This window comes from Rhea pennata, chromosome 3 (genome assembly GCF_028389875.1).
Source record: "Rhea pennata isolate bPtePen1 chromosome 3, bPtePen1.pri, whole genome shotgun sequence".
Taxonomy (NCBI): domain Eukaryota; kingdom Metazoa; phylum Chordata; class Aves; order Rheiformes; family Rheidae; genus Rhea; species Rhea pennata.
In genome coordinates, this window is record NC_084665.1 from 24,798,276 (window position 1) to 24,819,015 (window position 20,740).

Consider the following 20,740-nt stretch of genomic DNA (forward strand, 5'->3'; position numbering starts at 1 on the left):
AAATAAATAAATTTATCTTGGTGGATCCATTTGAAACTTTTTTCTATATTCTGGAACTGCTGCAATGCCTCATGGCTGCAGTGTGCAGCAGTTCTTTTCTGTGAACCCAACTACCTACTTAGGCTGCATTTTCTGTGGAAGATGAGCCCTACTTCAATATATTAGCCACACTGACAACAGTCATGCAGCGTTTGAACTATTATAAATTGCACACGCTTGAGATGAAGTTTTCTCTGAGCAGACAAGGACTACACCTAGCATGCCAGAAATTATATATTCATTTGTGCATAATCTGCAGAATTTGCAGGTCTGATTCTGTAGTTCAGGCTGTGGGCACTTACTATCAGTAGACACAATTCCAGTTTATCTAAAGACGAAGAGGAAGAGAGGGTGGACAGTCTCCATAACCTCGTGCAGTGTCACTGCTACAGCTGGTTGCATATGAACGTACCCACAGTGTCCCAGTAAATCTGCACCTGCTCAGTTCAGCCTGGGGTATTAGTCAAGATGGTGGGGGTCGAAAAACTTCAAGGCTCATTCAGCTCTTCAGTCCCATGAAAACCCTGCTGCTGATTATTTTTTTAATTGAGCTGTGCATTGTTCTTGCTGTGATGCTTTCAGAAACACCACGATCTTTCATGGGTAGCAAGCATCAGAAGGTGTAGACATAACTGTAAGTAAAACAGTCATAAAATTGTGACAGAGTCTGCTTTTCTGTAAGTGACCACACTTGTGGCTCCATTAGAAGGTCATATGGAGCTGTACCCTTTCAGTAGCACTGGTCAGTATGCTTCTGTGTGCCCCATGATTTATCGGTGCCACTGTAGGTCTGCTTGATGCCAGGCTGTGTCCACCCCAAATATGTATCTATGAATTGAATCATAATACAGTAGTTGCTTTTTAAAAAGGAAAAAAATACATGGTGAGATTTACAGCAAAGGCAAAATGTTCAAATCGCTGTATCAGTTACTAAACGTAATTTGAGATTGTTTTAGAGAGAAATACAACTTGCAAAACGGCAAAAACTGGCACATTACTTTGAAAATCTACCCTTCAGGGTCTTAATGAGACTTACAGAAAGCAAATCATTCAAAAATACGGCTAGAAATGCTTTCTTTGCTCCTATGGTCTATACTGTGCAAAGACTAGGAGAGAATTGCAATGGTAGTTAAAAAGGCTGAAGTACTAGCCTTCTTTCCCATTTCTTTTTATCTTTTTTTCTGAAATTTTCAATATATTTTCCTGCTATTATGTTTTTAAGTCAGGTCTTGTAACATTATTTAAATGTAAATGTGTGTGTGTGTGTGTTTGCACACATGTGGTAGAATATGTAATGAGTAGAAAAATAGCTGTATATAGAGTATGGAATTAAGTCTATGGTTCAGATGAAGACCTTGGAATAATAATGGTGACTCTACAAGTCACCTGTGAAGTTATTTCTTCATAGGTGACATTAATTCCTGTTTTCCAAACGCTTATTGCTGTGTATACTAATCTGTTTATACCTCAAGGAAGTGAAATAATAGTTTGGTTATTTTTATTCTGTTAAGATGTCAAGGTTTATCTCAGCAGCTGCTGTTTCACTGTAACATTTTCACTTTAAAGTAATGCTAATTTATGATGTCACTGGCATTCTGACAGTGGCTGTGTAACTGGGACGTAGATATTAAAAAGAGGTATTTGGAGCACAGTATATACCAAAAAATGTTGTAAAGCCTCCTATTTATTTACATATAGCAAAAGTCATACACTAGAATCTTCTACCCTCTATCTGGACAAGAAAGTCATGTTGAAAGAAATTAGTGCCATATGTAAGTCTGTAATCCGGAGAGATAATGCAAGAGATGAATTGAGTTTTAATTTGAAATATCGATGTAAACAGGTACATCTGAAAATATGCATGCAAGAGGAGCATATTTCTGTTTCTAATGTCAATTTTGAGATCTTGAATTAAAAAAAAAAGAAATTTGTAACGCTAAGTGCGATTTTGGAGCCCATGCCTGCACATTTTAGTAATGGCAGGCATACTGCAATTTAACATCAGGTTTTTTCATAAGATACTTCCTTTCTTAAACTGAAGATGGTCTAATTTCAAGCCTGAAATCAGCAACAGTATTTTGTTTTACAGACAGTCCTTTGGGGGCTGCTGCAGTCATACCTTTTTGTTCAGAGCCTGAAGTTGAGTCTTACTCATAATAGGGAGAGACTTACATTTTTCACTTCAAATTTATGTCAATAAAAATATTTATGCATAGAAGAGAACTAGTGCTTATTGATGCTACAGTAAAACTAAACTTTAAAAATGTAGCAATTTTATATTACTCTGAAAAATATTCATTTACATATTTTTCAAAAGAATCAAAAATGTTTGCCTATAGGCTGAGGAGATCAGTGTGTGTACTTGCAGGAGAGGTTTGCACTTCTGTAGTTCAGGTCGCTGAATGAACTGTTGTTACTTTCTATTAACTTCATATCAAAGAAGAAGTTTCAAACCAACATATATTTTTCATAGAGTTATGAGATGTGAGATATTTAAAGACTTTGATTGGTCACATGATTCATTTTTGCAGACTATTATCAAATATTGATACTGTTTTCAAATACTTGGTTATTAAGGAAGCTATTAAAATTGCCATCCAGAAGAGGATTTTGGACACTTCAAAATATTTTATGTTATATGAACAGTATAAATGGAACCATTATAGGCTAGTATTTTAATGTAAGTATCAATAGAAATATAAATACCAATGTTACTTTAAATAATTTAACAGATGTTAATTTTGTGCTTATTGTAGATCTCTTCAGATCAGCTGGGCACCACCAGGACAGCCAAATGGCATTATCCTGGGATATAATCTCTTACGTAAAGCGTGGCAGAGGTGTTCCCCAGCAAAGACTCCAAGGAGCAACAAAGGTGATAGAATGTGCATCTCCCGAGAATGTAAAAGGCATGAAAATATCTGTGGAGAAGAGTGCTATCATCCAGAGCTGAAGGTAAGTGTGTATTCTTCAGTTAGAAATTTAATGAAAAATCATACTTTTAGGAATAGGTATGTAAACCAAACCTCTTTAATCATGGGAGGAAGAGAAGTGGAGGGTTCTGCATCTTTGATGTTTTAAGATCAAGGCTGTGATGCATTTCTGGAAACATTTCAGGATGAAATTGGTTGTTTGAGCTCATTATATGGATAGCTGTGTGCAAATCTCTAGCAGTGTACATAGAAGTCTGCTGATGACAAGTGATTCACTTGTCTTAAGTCTGTGGTTGCTGACTGTTCCTCCTTTCAGAAGAAATGCCCTAATGAACTGGTTAGTATTTATGAATGTGTTTTACATTAACAATTTGATTTGGAGAAGTAGTGCAGTTTTGAAGCAAATCCACAGATCATCTTCACATCTCACAAACCACATATAACAGGAAATGTGGTGCCAGTACCAGCTTCTTGGATTTACTCATCCAATCCCACTGTGTGAAATTACTTGGTGCATGTATATTTGTATAGGGTTTGGTATGTATTTTTGTATCCTACTTGGAATAGTCAGTTTTGTTCAGCTGTGTGCCACAGATCAGACGCTGTAAACTGCTGGAGGAGATTTTTTGTCAGCTCAGGTATTCAGATGTCTACTTGTGGAGTACGTAATGGTAGTTTGTATGGTTCCATTGGCATAAAGCAATCGCACTGGACCGCAAAAAGGCCATAGGAAATTTTCTAGGTGCAGAATTTCAAAAACACCAATAAAACTCTAAAGCTCCTCCCTAAGCATAGAATCATTCCTCAAAACCTTCATGGCAAATAGTGGTTATTAGAATGATTAGCTTTTTTTTTTTTTCATTTTTTTCTTGATTGAGTGACTAGATTCTGCTGTACAGAAAATCTATTTAGATTCAGCTACAAGTAGGTGGTTGTTACATGACAGTGATGAGCAGCTCTGAATGGGATCCATTGTGATTTGTCAGATGTGGTTTTAAATTATGGCCATTTTCAGGTTAATCTTCATATTAATTCCTGTTTAGGAGTAGGATCAATAGCATAGTAGGAGCCTGTAATGGTTTTTATTGACAAATGAGGTAGAAAACTCTTAGTTTGAAGGTAAGATTTAATGTAATGAAATAGTGTCCCTATTTGTCAAAAGCATCATCACATGCTCAGTGACTAAAGCAAACAATATATATTCACAAGATTCCCTGTCAGACAAGACAGTAATTAAGGAAGTGAGTTATTTGAGGGGTTCAGATCAAAATATAAATTATTCCAGCTGACACAGCTTTAGCTTTTGGGTTGCCTTGAAAACAATACTATACACATGTATTTCTGAAACCTTGCAGGTGAATTATGGGCAGTCTTTGGTTCTAAAAAGTAAATATACTTATTTCAGGAGTTTGACTTAATAGATGTTTTTGCAGACCTCTTGGCCTGTGGATGAGTTAAACTTGTATCATATTAATTTTAGAGATTTTTTTTCCTCCATTTTTACTTATTTAGTCTTGTGCAAGTTTATGGTAACTTTGTGCTTGGAGAGTGTCCATTTATTTTTATAGCCTCCTGACTTTTTAACAATTAATTTTGCAATTTTTTTAAAGTGCTCTTCTCTATAACCTATGAACACTTCACAAACTTTAATTTCAGCCTTTTTACTACCCTTTGTTGTAATGGGGTATTATTATACTCATATAGCTGTAAGGAAATAGGAACAGAGTCATTTATCTGTTTGTTCTTTACACCTGGTAGTTAGAGCCTACCAGGCTCATGATTAGGAGTGGGTCCTATTTGGTTAGGTAATGAACATATTATAAATATCTGGAAAGTTCACAGGAAACTGAAGGAAGCACACACACATAAAAGTAATCTTTGTAGGTGGCTTTTTGCCCTCCTGATACTTCATCTGGTTTATTGTGTGGACCTACTGGACATTTTTAGGAAAATAAGATGGCATCTCTCTAAATAGATGGTGTTTTACCAGTGTTTTTCATTTTTTTTAATTGTGTGTGTTTACTGTGAGTTGTTAGCCAAGGAGACTGAACAGATGTGGCAGCATCTTTCTAATCCACCAATATGGCACAATTCTGACCTGTAAAGATGACATTCTCCAGCAGGAACAATAATACTGCTGTAAGCCTACATTATTCTTGCTTTCCCTGTAGAGACTGCCAAGAAGTTACTGCTACCTTTAACTGTTACAATACATTTTGTGATTGGAACTTGTCCTTTGGAAATGGTTGGTTTGAAGCCATTCAACCACATTTGTATCACAAGTGGTGCATCTCCTCTACCAAATGACGAGCTCTCTCCCATTCCTGAGAGCTAAGATTCCATTAGGATAGAATAAATATAGTGGGTAAACTTAGCAGATTACTGTTTCTCTGTTTCTTTTTCTTTAATGTATAGCACTCTATGAGGCATAATAGTTATAAAAATGCTTGTTATTCATTTAACCTGTTCTACAACTTCTTTAGGTATGGAAATATCTTTCCACATAGATATTCTTTTCATACATATCAAATGTGATGATAGACTAGTTATAGAAGGCATATAAAGTGTATGTACATAGTTTGGATAGACAAACAGGTTATGAGTTCCTCAAAAGGAGACTGACATTTTGCTCAGTTTATTTATTACACTTTGTATGCAAGACACAGTGGATCTAATTTCTCTTACAATTTCTTTGCATTCAAAAGTATAAAGTGGGAAGACAACTAGGCCATTTATACAAAAAATCATTTGGGGATCTGATTTCAGTTATATATTAAGATTTCCTTATGGGTTTGTGGGTGACACTTGGCAGCATCAGGGCACTACAGCAAGGGAAGGATTTGTTATCATTTCTTATCTACATGGTGGATCACCAAGATACATTCCCCTCTATCCATGCAAATGTAAGTGTTTTAGTAGGAGGAATAAAAGGTTGTGTTTTCACTGTGCAGCAGAGTGGGATGCAGAGACTCTTGAGCTAACGTTGGCTGAATTAGCTCCAGCTAACAAAGTAGCATAGTTTTGTCAGAAAGGCAGCACTAATTAGCCTGGGTGCAGAGTTGCACTAGTATATGGGTGCTGCATTTGAGATCCAGGCTGGTATCTCTGCGTGGCACTGTGCTGTGTAAACAAACCAACTTGTTCAGAACTATCTTGGGAATCTCTAAAAGAGCAAATGACCTTTTCACTACAAGAGAGGTGTGCATATGCGCATTCAGGGACTCATAGGCCTAATACTAAGCCTAATGAAGACCAGAAAAGATTTTACTGTTTTAAATAGGCTTTGGATCAGATCTTTACTTCTTGGTTCTAACTGTTTTCTAGTGCTCTGGTTCAGTGTTACGAATTGTTGTTATAACTAAATTTAATGAAACACTGTGGCTGGTATCCTTATCCTAGTGCTTCTATTAGGCTTGGGTAAATTTGTAATTCCTGAATGAAATATTTGGGAATATTTCGCCTATAATTTTGCATAAGAGCTGAGATTACAGTCCCATGCTGAATTTTCTTGGCCGTCAGGAGGGTCCCTATGTCATATGACTACCTTTTTCTGTAACAGGTGTGTGCTGCATGGGTTTTTCCAAGCTGCCAAAACTCAGTCTTTTTCCTAGGCATTTTCAGTGAGGTGTGATCCATAATTCTATTCGTATCTGAATTTGCAAACCATGAGATTACAGAATGCATTGCAAAATCTAACAAACGAGATGTACTTCAGTTACCAATGGAATGTACCCAGACTTCACCCATCTGAATACCGATACTGAAAGCATTCTCTCGTTATCCATGTAGCTACTAACCTGTCCTTCTGTTGTTACTGGGATCCTGAGATGAGCTCTGAAAATAATGAGACTGATACAGTAAAACAGTAAAAATAATTAAACAGTTAAATGTAATTAAAATAGTGGCAAAAAGGCTAATAATTTCAATACACAATGACTCATGAATATGAACATCAACAGTAAAATACAGTAGCCACAGCATACAGTTCAGTGCCTCTAAGGGTCCTGATTGAAAGTATTAATGCAGCTTGAGTACTTTTTATTTTCAATAGCGACAAACTACATAAATCTGCAGTTAATGAACTAATCAAATATAACTCTGACATTACTAGGAAATATAGGCTTAACCCTTTGCTCATCAGATTTAATGTGCCATTTGTTAAAAGTAGCAGCAGGAATCATTTCTTTAAGAACAGGAGAAGCAAAATCGTGGTTTTAACTTTAGCTTTCAGGGGTGAAACTTAAACATATCTAGACATTGATGAAGGATATTCCATCAATATTTATGTGAGATTTACTATTAATGCTAGCACTATTGTGCAAAGCTTTTTCAATTCTTTCAGGTTTCAGAACCTCAAAAAAGATAACACTTCAATTATAGTGTGTGTTGCAACACACCTGAAGAACATGAAATGAAACTTGTTTTATTAAGATAATGTGTAGAAACTTAAAAGAATAATAGTGAATTCTTCATGTGGGTTTTTGATCTAAGGCTGTACTAATTACTAAATGAGAGGAGCAGTTTGAGCAAAGTGGGAGAGTAAGGATATTTACCAAAAAAAAAAAAAAAAAAAAAAAAAAAAAAGGCTGCTTTTTTAATAGATTTGGGGATAATTTAAATAAAAAAGAAAGGATGATTCTTGCTAATTTAAAATATTCCATCTCACATGAGAACATGATGGGTCAATCATTACTCTGGTGTTTGCTCCACAGGCAGAAATTTTTAATGAACTCTAGTAGCTAATAAGAATTCCTTAGAGTGTTTTGTGAATTGCTATTTCACAAAGTGGCTCTGGCAGCAAGCGTTTGACAAGAAGGATAAACATGGCTGCCTAGCACATCTGTTTATTGAGTAAATCAGTCCTAGCTCAACTGGCATGTGTCCATAAGGCCAGATAATATCCTTCAGCAAAGTCTTCAGCAAGCAGACGGATCAGGGATGACACAATTTTAATTAAGAAAGGGTTGCATAGATTAAATTCAAAGTTTTTTTTCTTTTTAAATTGTTTAAAAAATTGTGTAACCTTGCCTTTCGGATAAGGTATCTAGCTATTCTGCACTAGTGCCGTGGCTAGCTGGGCCTTGCTCAGGTATCCTAGTTAGCTTTTATGGCTGGCCCTTTCCAGTCCCGGTGCTCCTGGGTCGCCATCCCTTTGTGTGCTTGAACAGTAGGATAGATACAGGATTGATTTGTGAATAACTCAGCCCACCACTGTTTTTAAGGGCTCCCATGGTAGGTAAGGATAAGTCTTCTGCATCATTTCCACAGATAATAAAGACCCAGTTAGCAAGCATATGTCATTCTCTGTACTAGGGCGAGATTTCAGACCTGCTTAAAATGTTGGTGTAGCTGTATCTGATCACTGCAAGGATTCTGCTTCCACATACAGAGTTACAGTGGAACATCCAGTTTGGACTGCTGCTTTTAGATCTAAGAGGATGAGATAATAATAACCTTTAGCCACTATAACTTTCAATCTATCTGCTTTTCTTCTTTGTCTATGACATAATTTTAGCATTACTTGAATGCATTTTATTTTATGGATTGATAATGCAGAATCCTTGGGCTGAATATCAATGAAGATAGTAACTAACTGTCTTTAGAGGACTGCCAAAAAAGTGTTATTTCACAATTTACAGCTGACTGCAGAGGATGTTATGGAGCTACATAATAATAGCACCAACTATATCAATCGGTAATGCCAGATGAGGGTCTGGATGTGCTTTAGAGTTGACTAGTCCTCTTTTTGGAAGCTATCTTTGGGGTCTTAAGAAATATTGAGGATTTTTAACCATTTTTAACAAGGAAAGCAAACTGCTGGAGCCATTGGAAGACAGTTTGGTGTTCAGCTGATGATTTTTTTGAGAGAATTTGGGAAGAAATGAGAAGATGTTAGCAATCATACATTCTTACAAATAATTTTCCAATCAAAATGCTTTATAGTAAGTAATAAAATGGCCCTCCAGTGTTTGTGTGGAATATGCAGAGCAGCTTTTTCTTTCGAGGATTGACAAGAGAAGAGGCATTTCTTAAAACTGGAAACATCCCATGGAAAATAAAATGGCCACTCAACCATTTGAGCCTGGTAATGCAAAGATGTGCAGGGTTTCTTTATCTGTATAGGGCGGGAAGACTGTGTTCGGTGAAATTTGGATAGTGTCCAAGAAGGATGGTGAAAAGAAGGAAACAGGATGGGAATGACAAATGAGATCCCTGAAAAGAAGCAGAGAAATTGAGTTAGACAGATCACAGAGGGAGGCACAATCCCAAAGAACACACAAATTGGGACCAAGAATGTGTAAGGAATGTGTCTTTGCCCTCTTTTGTGAAGGTAGATAGAGTATTTACTGGCTCTGGTGTCTCGAGCTAAGCATACAGTAAAAGAGCAGAGGACATTCTTTAGAAGTGTCAAGAATTATTGCTAGATGTAGTTTACTCTGAGGACACTGGCACAATTCTACTTGATCTGATGTCATCAAAAATGCCTTTAAATGACTTGGAAATGTAGAGAGATGAAGTAATCTAGGTACTTTGGAGCCAATTGTAAATTAAGAAAAAATCAGTCTGGAGTATGTGCCAGTCATAAAAAAACATCCAAAAGATTGGAAGCAGAGAAGAGGTGCAAAGCTGAGTTTTATTTGACATCTTAACTAATGATCTGGAAGAAAGAATCAGTCGGTTAATTAAATTCATAGATTGGATTATATTACCAGTGACAAGGTGGACAGCAAAATAATATAATGGGATCTACAGAGACTCAAAATTCTTGAACAGAAAATGACAAAATTCAACTAGGTCAGTGATCTAAAACACAGATGCTGAATGAGAAAGTGTGCTGGCAAACAGAAAACTGTGTGACAATTCACAGCATGAAAGGTTATAAAACCTCAAAATACTGTGAGGAGACAGGAATACCTTCTGCACCACCCTGTGTTAATTTTGGGCTATATATGCCAAATGGTAACTTCAGAAACCAAATCCTCTCAAGGCTGATTGAGTAAAGGCCATTCAAAAGGAACAAAACAGTATGATGTACTGATGTATATGTCAGAACGAATTTGTTAATGAATTTACAAAATTAATAAAGTGTGTTCTTGTATGTATACATTTATGTTAACATTCTAAATGTAATATATATTACATTTAGAATTTCTTATTGTCACCCTATTTAGTTCTTTACTCTTCACATATCAGTCCATGTCCTGAGCCTAGGGAAATAAAAGATCATTCTAGAGGGTTGCTTTCTCCCTCGTTCTGCTGCTAAGATGACCTGATTTAGAACATGGTTAAAATAAAGGCTGGAAGTGCTCTATGTCAAAAGAATACAGAGGAGCAACTCTGTTTAAGTACTTGTGCTGTACTACCAACGGCATTTTCCATCTAGCTGTAAGAGGTGGCCTGCTAGCTAATATAAGTTGCACTGACTGCAGGTTCTGAGGTTACACTTTACAGTGATTCTGGTGACTGTTCTGTATGATTTGTTATGTATACAGTATGTCACTCCATCTGCATAGGAATAAGTATACAAATAATTATTTGATTGTTCAAGCATATAATTTTCTTGACAGTACCTAGAAAGAATTCTACAGTTAAAAGGCCTTTTCAAAAATCATTTCCATGTAAATTTTATTTTTGAAAAAAAAAACTTACATAAATGATATTCTCTTGAGATCACATTGTCTGAAGAACTGTGGTCATAAATAAGTGATCATGTATTATGAGAAGACAATTCCACTTATTTTAATGTGAAAGAAGACCCAGGAGCTCATATTGGGAAATTCTGTTTTTCCTATTTATAAGGGATTCAGGTGACATATCTCATCATAAGTGGATAAATAAATAAATAAAAAGAATTGGTGGAAAAGAAAAAGATAGGATGAGGGTGGATTATATCTGTATGTTGCAATATAGTCAACACTGAGAGACTCAGCCTTCAAGGCATACGAAGATGATTCATATTAATGGACTATTTTATTAAGGTGCAGTATGGTTGAAGGCCACAAAATAGCAGCATTCTGTCAGATGTACAGTAGTTTATTGAAGTCTAATAATGCTGGAGGGCACAGGCCGTGTTACATTTTATTTGTCTGCAGACATATTAATATCAGAACTATAATGTGGTGTACATGTTTTTTATATACATTGTGTTGTCAGTGAAAATGCTATGTTCTGTTTAACAGATACTGCCTTCCTGATTTTTGTAAACTACTTTTAGGTATGTTGTAATGGGATTCTGCATGATAGTAAACCTGGCTTCCAGTGCTGTGAGGAGAAGTATGCTCCATTTATTCTTAATTCATCAGGAGTTTGTTGTGGTGGTCAGATACATGCTGTACAACCAAAACATCAATGCTGTGGTGGTTATTACACTAGAGTATTAGCAGGTAAGTGGCAACTTCTTTCGCTTTCAAGTGCTTGAAAGAAACAAAACAACAAAGTTGGTGTATCTGTTAAACCAAAGAGAGCGAATGCGTAGCAATAAATGTGAGATTTATCAATATTTCTAGAGGTCTTCTAGACTTGTGCTCAGTGGGATAAGCAAAGAGAATTGCACTGACTTTGTCTTCTAAACACAGTACACACCATTTATACAAAAAAAAAAAAGGCTTATGATTGGGTCATTTCCCAGAGAAATAATTTATGCCAAACTCTACTTAATTGCAGTAGCTGCTGCTTAATGGGGAGGGCAGTTCTGCTTAGTAGAAACACCATCAGGCTATTCAGTGCTGCAGTTCAGTTCTCTACTTGGCTTGACCCCATATGATTTTCCCTAACCATTTCTTTTATGGAACAGTTGCTAGTATTTGGGGTCGATATTAAAGATCAGTTCACTTCTACATGTTTGTGCATGTTCTGCCATTTGTTTCTACCCACATTACAAATCAAACTAAGTATCTCACATATATTATCTGTGATGGAAATTTATCCTTGTCTTAGCCTGTTCTCAGGACAGTTTAGGAACTTGCCAAAACTGCACTTCTGTTCTGTTGTCCAGAGTTTAGTTTTCTTATTTGTTGGTGGCTTTCTAACAGGGAGAGAGGAAGAAAAGGGGGAGGAGAGTCCTTTCAGGGGGCAGTGTTCAGAGCATATATCTCTTTGTAGGCAATTGTCAGGTCAAGAGCTAAAATGCTTCCATTAGTCATGAGTTGGCACACATTCGCTAAGCTCAGAAATACTTGAAGTTTTGCCAATGCATTCAGCACATCCCAAGTTCTGATCCCTTGAAAAGTAATTCATATATCACGATATTAAAATGCCTTCCATGATGTCATCAGAAAAATGCTGTCACATGGAAGAGCCAGACAAGAGTATTTTGCTGGCCTCATTAATCTCAGTATACCGAACTGGAAAGATTATACTGTGACCTCTGTCCCCATCCAGTGGTCTGTGTTAACTAGCTTAATGTTGTTTACATCAAGAAAGAAAAGTACAATGAAACAAAATGTCTTATATATATGAAAGTAGTTTCTGTTCACTCAGCAGTCTACAAGCATGAAACACTGAATATTTGAACATGAGATTTGAACAGACTTTTTTTCCTAAGTATATTTATTGCATTCTCTTCTTTCCCTTCTCTAAAGGGCAGCAACATGAACAATATTGGTCACTTTTTTCTTTTTTATTTTTATAAATATGCTAATAACCTCAAGCTAAATGTTAATGTGGGTCACTCTTTGATAAGGATAACAATTAACTGGCAAGACTGCATGGTAGTTTTCAGAGAGAGAACATTTTCAAGCCTAGCTTGGAATGGATCCCATTTTGAGAGGTTAATGAGAAGGTTACCGATCCTTTGTGTCTTAAGTCTAATAGTTTTTTTAAAAAAACAGTTTTATTTCCAATAGACATAAGCTACATTCTGTGTTTTAATACTTTCTCTGTGTAGTAACTAAATTAGATTCTGAGGAATGCAAGAAAATACGATGAAGAACCTAAACAGATTATATCTATTATATTCTAAAAATTCATTCTCATCTTTTTGGTTTATTATTGACTTTATTTGATAAAGTTATTTATACAGGAAACTGTCTAAGCATACATATTTCCCAGATGTTGTTTGGCCAGCTTGATAGCTGTAGATGTACGGAAGCGCACTGTGCTGAAGGCAAGAAGATTACAAATGAGGAAGGCAGGAATCTCAGTTTGTGAAACACTAGTGCAGGAAGAAGTGCAAACCTACATCCCAGAACTAAGATGGGAGGACAGATTCTTAAAGCAGAGCAGAACAAACATTGCTACTAAGACCTGGGCACCTCCTTGACAAGGAATTTGTGGGAAGGGAGAATAGTGTTCTCTCCTGTGTGTTACAGTTGCATCACATATTTGTATTTGGCAAAAGTTGTATCAGGTTTAAGGTTGACCATCTGAAATTTTCAAACTTTCAGAGAAAAACATCTTGAAATATTACTTTCACCAAGAAAAATGAATTTGAAAAATCAAAATGTATTTCTTCAATAAAGCACCAGGAATCCAAATATTTTAATCACCATCACTAAAAACAATAACCCCTTCTTTACTCTTCCAAGACTTGAATCACTGATATTTTGAGCCAGAGAAAACCTTCCAACAGAGGAAGATAATACAATTACTTAACTCTTAGAACACTGGTTCAGATTAAATGCAGACAGTAGTGAATGAAAATTATTGGCATTTACAATCAGTTTGTTTCCACTGTAAAAAAAAAAAAAAAATCAATATCCACTCTGTTCGTAGCACACAGTTTATCCCACCATGGCCCACCGTTATAATGCCAGTCTAATTGACAATCTTGCCCTATGACTTTGTCCTGCAAAGACTGATGCTCTTAAGTAGCAGCCAGCTGCACTGAACTTGATGGCTTTATCTAATGTTTAGAGTTAGCCCAATTCTTAAGTTCTTTGGGAGGGGAAGGCCTGAATGACAGTGAAAAACCCTTTCAGTAAGATGAATCAGTCCTTCAAAACAAGTTTGGAATGACTTTTGAGGAGACAAGGAAATTTTGCTGAGAATAAATAGACTGTTCTGTTAATCATAACGAGTTCTCTGTATTGTGTAGCTGCCTATACTTACAAGATTTCTACTGCATAATTACTATATTTACAAATGTAATTTTTCTTGCTCTTCTCAATTTACCTTTGACATGCTTGCATTTTTATGTCTTACAGAGTCTTAGCCCTGAATTCGTGAATGCATATTTATTTAATTATTGCAAATAAATATTACATTGTGTAATATTCTAAAGTACCAAGTGATTCCGTGCTTTCATGTGGAACTTTTTGTACATGAAGTTACTGGTGTGCAACCCCAGACTGATACCTGTTGCTATCAGCTGAAAGCTTTCATGCGTTTCAAGAGCTGTATATGCATAAAATCTTTAATTTTATTCTTAAATTGACAGGAGAGGTGTGTTGCCCTAATGAAGAGCAAAATAGAGTTTCAGTTGGAATTGGTGACTCCTGCTGCCAGGGAATGCCTTACTCCACATCAGGGAATCAAATCTGCTGTGGTGGAGAACTTCATGACAGTTTTAATCAGCAGTGCTGTGGTGGAGAAGTGATAAGTACAGGCCTGGTTTGCTGTGGTGATGAAGAAAAGGGGACTGTGCATAGACCTCTTGCAGGTAAACTCTTAAGTTCTCAAGAAAAAAAAAAAAAAAAGGATTTTCATCTTTCTAGATCTCTTGTAACATTAGCCATTCAACAGTGACATACTCAGACAGACTTAAGGTGGTTATGCCAGTTCTGTGAAAGTGATGTTGAGCTTTACTCAGCCTTTCTGCTGGACTCCAGATTGTGAGTTTATGATAACCCTTCTTCTTTGCCTTTGTCAAAGATCCTGGGGGATGTGGAGATGCTCCAGAAAATAGAAGAGACATGCAATGTCTTCCATTATTACAATCAGGAAATAGGACCAGTCCCCTCTTGAAGACAACTGTTGAGGTTAAAGCTAGCCACCTTGTGCCCAATGCTTCCCAGTACAGGGATTTTCCACTGGCTCTGCAGAAACGTGATTATTCACCTAGGAATTTAAGATGACAGTGTTATTTGGTGAGACATGTCCCTTGTGTGCGTCTACACAGAGGTAAAATACAGCATAACCCACTGCTATTTAAAAATAACAGAAATTACTACCTAGCGCTAGTCACCGGTTCATCTGGCATAGCCCATTCACATGTTAACCTCTCGCACATCATAGGAAATCTCCCAGACGCACAATATGAACCTTATTTCCTTGTAAGGCACTGTGTGACTAGCTGGTGAGGGAGATGGGCAGTATCATTACAAACCCTATTCAGGTATTTTCATATGTCCTTTCTTTCCATGGTTTTTAGAGAAATTGTATCCCATTAGCCTTAGGCTTTCTTAACCTGACAAAAAGACTTCAATAACAATTGCAATCAGGAAGGGAAACCCAATTCCCAAACATGGAAATAATGAAGGTTTAGTACCCAATTCTACCTCATGTACTAACATTAGCGATGCAGTGCTTTTGCCATGGGCATGTCAGTTTGACCATCTAGCTGTATAATTAATTTAGCTACCCAGCTTTGAAGGCTGAACTCCTTTCTCCAAAAAATAGCTCTTCCTTTGTCTTCTTTTTTGTATTCATTGCCTCCTTCAGCCACCGTGATTTTAGAAGTACCATAGTTTTGTGTCGACTGTCAGAAAGGGCTCAACTAAATAGTCATTATGATGTTTTCTGTGGTTTCTGTGCCACCTTTCCCTTGCAGTGGCGAATCACGGAGTGCGTACTCTGTGAGCCGCACAGCTTGCGTGATTTTAGCTCCCCCTCCCTGGGTCCACAGCACCTACGCGGGCCTCGCAATACGAGCGCCGAACAAGGCCCTCCTGCAGAGCAGTGCGTTGTGTGGCTGCCACAAGACGGGGCTGGCTCGTAAAACATCTCTTTATGTACTTTATTACTTAAACTCTTTTATTTGCCTGCAGGAGCCCTTTAACAAAATCACATTGAATTGACTTTCTCACACCAAATCAAATCTCCCTGGTCCCAGTTCAGTTGTCTTTGTCAATATGTATTTTATAAATGGAGTGAATTAACAGATGCTGTTGGAACAGAACTGCTGGGGTAGCGTTTATGTTTTTACTGCTCTCTCTGGGCAGATGAGTTGTGTAGGAGTGTAATACAGGTATCTTGGGATGAAAGTTATGTTCTTCATTTCAGTATATATGTATTCTTAACAGATTTTTTTCTTAAATATATATATTTTTAAAGCTTTATATCCCTCTTTTTAAAAGGTGTTTAACCTATAGCACTGTATCATTTACACCATTTTTCTTGAGAATGGGTCACGGTGACATTTTTTGTCTATTAAAAAAGAAAACAGTAGCTTTTTCATCATTCACAGGTTTGCTGTGAGGACTTTATGCTGTGAGCCATCATACAGCTGAACACAAACCCATGTTTGAATGATGAATTTGCACTGCAGTTGAAAAGAGATCATATTACTTTGCATTAAGCATGGAATAGACTGTGGTTTCTTATCATATCATGTACATCGTGCTCAATAGGTTTTTGCTTAATTTCTTAGCGTAATTCAGCCTTGCTAACTACATCACAAAAATGCAGAAGCCAGGCACAAAATCTATTTGCTCTCTATCCCTATTATTGTAATGAATCTAATGGAAAAATACTCTCATATAAAAACATAATTTACTTATCATTGGCAAATGGGAAAGTAGAATTTTGCAAGAATATGGTAATTGGAAAGCTACTCCCATAGTCCAGAAGAGATAGAGGTAACAGAGGCAACCTTATGCAAAAGCTGGAATGCTTCTGATGCTCTCTCTTGTATTTGGCAATGGATGACATATTTTAAAATATAATGACAATTTAAAGCTTTTGCTTCAAGTTCTGTTCCTTGAAAAAAATCAGAAGAGAAAAACGTAATCAGTGAAAGCTGAAGTTTTGTGCAAAGCCTTATTGTTGCTCATAACCAGTGAACTAGTGAAAGAAACACGTTTTTGCAGGATCTAGACCCAGGATGTAGTGTTGGTTTAAGGACTTGAACAGTAGAACTTTATTGTTTACCATTGAGCAGCTTTTTGGGAGAGTCTGTCCTGCAACAAGAGGTATTTTTTCCATCTCATATTGCTCTAACTCTTTTTAATTCCTCTTTTCTTGCGTTTTATTTTTCTCTCTTTTTTTCCACCCCTTGATGGCCTTATTTAGCTGGGGTGACCACAGAGACATCTACTGGCAAAGGCTGGCAGTGATGCCGCTGTATACATACAACCTTCCTGAACCCCACTGCTTCAAAGTGGTTATCCAAAGTTGTCCCTTTCTGGCTGTAAAGCATGGTGTGAGCTCAAACTCCTTCTGGATTTTCTCTCTCTCTCTAAAAAACAAAACAAAACAAAACAAAAAAAAAAAAAAAAAAAAGAAAACGCCCCTGTACTGACATCCCAGGATCATGAAAGATGATGTTTTGTACTGCTGTGGTTCCCATTCTCTAATAGTTGCAATACCCACATGCAAGCCAAGGATTTCTGGAGTAGCTTGCAATGTACACTGGCTCTGTATTTTGTTGATCCTCTATTCTGGCTCCAAGGGCTAAGCCTTTTAATACTTTTTTTTTCCTTCCCTTTTGAAAGCATTGCTTTTGCAGATTTACTAAATTAGTAATTCATCACTCAGCTATGTTTGTAAATTTTTTCACTTGCTGGGGATGAACATGAAATAACTGTTGACAGAAATCATTGTTAGCCAGAAGTGTCTTTTCCAGCCCATGGATTTTCTTTTTGCTGTAATGCATTATATTCATATGAAACATAAATACATAAAGCATGACACACACACTCCAGCTGATTTACAAACAAAATCCTTTTTTATTGGTATTTTGCTGAATTCAACAAGGGCTTATAGGAATTTCTGGCTCCTTAAGTAATTGAATGAAGTGATTTTTTCTTTTTCGGAAGGCAAATCGATCCGTCAGCGTTACGCGGCCCTATTTTCGTGTTTCTGGGAGCATATTTAAAATGGTACAGTTGAGGTGTCGAGGTTCAAGAGTCAAGTGCTACACGTGATAAATTAGGCAAAGGTCGAAGGCCGGGCGGCGCGGTTTCCGAGGCTCGCCTGCCCCTGCCGCTGCAGCTCATTCATGCTCAAGTGATGCACTCTGGGAATTACTACCAAACTCCGCGCTGCAACATCTGCTCTCCCTAAGTGAGTTAGTGCACGTCAGACATCTTTATGTCAGAATATTGCAGTGATGGATGCAGTCTTCAGAAAATGCTGCATAAAAATCTGGTGTGCCGTTCTGGCCATTAAGTGAAATTACTATTTAAATTAATGGCGCTGTCACAGTTTATCTGTGCAAAGAATGAACGCTGATTAGGGTATTAAGTAATTAGCAATTTATCACACTGGAACAAGGTTGATAATAATTAAAGAAGTAATGGTTTACCAAAGAAACTAGAAAGGGAGTCACTTCTCGTTATGTGAGTGAAATCTTGGCTGAAAAATTTAATTCAGTTAAACAAAGATGAGGTTCGCAGGGGAAGAATGCAGCCTTGTTTATTCCAATAGCAAAGCAGTTCGTTATCAGAATTTTAGTTTGCCTGTCAGAAGTCCCTCAGGGCTATCCGAGTTGGTTGTTGGTACTGAATTGAGTCGTCTTCTGCATTAATTTTCTCCTTACAATACGGTGGACTCCTAGGATGGTTTGGAAAAAGGGTGTGAGCAGGAGGAGGTATTTACCTCGTGGAGAGCTGGTGAACCCGGTTTGATTTCTGTGGATGGAATCAGTCCTGAAATAGATAATTTATGCAAGTAACTTTACAATTTTGAGTCATTCCAGTGAATTGAATGAAATGCTCTGCATACTTTAGCAGGATCATATCCTGAAAGAGTAATTTTCATAATGTATGGCTTTCTAAGAGAGGTTTGCTGTAATAAATGGCAGTGAGTCTAAAGTGGCCACTTCTGCATGTATTTTAAATATCTACATACTACAGAAATTGTGTTAAATACAAATTATTTTGTAGACATAGCAGTATATCACAATTCTGTTTTTTGTATGGTATATTTATGGCTGAATAATAATAACACTTATTTCAACTCCTGTTTTAGAGGTGATAGTAGCGTTTGGTTCAGAGTGAAAATTTACCCTTTTACATGGGAGAGGGGGTGTCAAAATTGGTAATTTACAATTACAAAATCATACATGTAAATACAGGCCATGGTGAGCTTTTCATTTGAAAATAAAATTGATAAAAATAGAGGCAGACTGTGGAATTACTTTTGACAGGTTATCAATCCCACTATAGAAATGAAAATTATATGTAGATGTTAATTTCTAAAAGAGTAATTCTTTCTATTGGAGGATTGAAACTTCACTGTTGATATTTGGAAAATCGCCTATTCAATTCTATAACATAATATGAACGCCCACTTTAAGACATTAAATATAATGTGATGGTGCTTTTTGGAATACTAAGATTCACTGGTTGGAAGACTCCCCACTTAAGGGGAAATGAATTAGACCTGATGTGAAAATCCATAGCGAAGTTTTCTGAATTTCTGCGTTCTGCAGTAAGTCTATCTCTGACTGGCCATTCATAGTATGTGAGTGTGGTATTTCATAGCAGAGGTTCTTACACAGGCTCAGGAATAGTGCAAGTTGACTCTAGAGGATCCATGTTTATTCCTATAATTTTTTTTTTCAAGCAGATCTAGAAGTTAGTCACTTTAGTCACTTTACATTCAGAATTTCATCTCACTTTCGTTAATTCTGCATAATTCCAGCTGCTATCCCAGGCTGATGGTTTTCTGCCAAACTTTATTGCACTCTGAGTTTTCTCCTTTCTTATCTTTCTATTTATTTATTGTTTACATTTCATATTCAGATATAATATTTTGTTGTTACAGGGATGTTCTGCTGCGGGCAGGAATATGTGAGTATGTCAGATACCATATGCTGCTCAGGTTCCAGTGGTGAGTCCCTAGCACATGTTAGAAAGAATGACCAAGTGCCAGTAAAATGCTGTGAGACTGAACTTATTCCAAAGAGTGAAGAATGCTGTAATGGAGTTGGATATAATCCTTTGAAATATGTTTGCTCTGACAAGATTTCAGCTGGAATGATGATGAAGGTAATTGATAGAAAATCTCTCGGTAGCTCCGATTTGACGATGGAAAGAGAAATACACTGTTCATAACTATTTTTCTAAAATAGGAATATAAAAACTCTTGTGTGCATTATTCATTTTCACATTACATCCATATTAATACCGAATGAGTTCACCATGATTGATGTTATTGCAATGAATTCTAAAGGAATTAATAATGATTAGCTGCCTCTGTGAAGTGTTGCCCAGCACTTCAGATTAGTCCAGTGGCTAAAAGCTGGCATACTAACAAGACCGGCATGTATAGCCACTTCCAGTTCTGTGACCACTATTCCTGATGGTGTTACCTGAGCGGAAATGGAAACTGAAGTGGCCAGTTCTCAAGTGTAAAAATACCATTACTTTTGGATTTGTGCAGTCTCTATGACATGCATTCCCCAGCCTCCTAAAAAAAATTATAAATGATAATTAAGCAGTTGATATTTTTAAGATGGACTTAATCTTCATTCCTTAGAAGACCAGTGGCACTTCTGGCATGAATTTCAGTAGAACTCAGATAGGTCCCTGTATAAATCTTAATAATAATGAGGATATTGTATTTTTTGCTGCCTTTCGTATATATTAAATGAAACAATTTGTTTGCACTCCTTCTTTCATAAACATAAACAAAGGGCCATAAAGGCTAATTCCAACATTTTAAAG

General features: G+C 36.7%; 1 protein-coding gene across 1 annotated transcript in view; it reads left to right on the top strand.

Moving 5' to 3' along the window:
- Positions 1-20,740, top strand: part of USH2A (usherin) — a 397,775-nt gene that overhangs the window by 290,554 nt on the left and 86,481 nt on the right. Inside the window, exons 47-50 of the mRNA XM_062573566.1 lie at positions 2,796-2,994; positions 11,188-11,356; positions 14,350-14,571; positions 19,839-20,062. Of these exons, the coding sequence (XP_062429550.1) occupies positions 2,796-2,994; positions 11,188-11,356; positions 14,350-14,571; positions 19,839-20,062 (814 nt within the window). The remainder of the gene's footprint in view (positions 1-2,795; positions 2,995-11,187; positions 11,357-14,349; positions 14,572-19,838; positions 20,063-20,740) is intronic.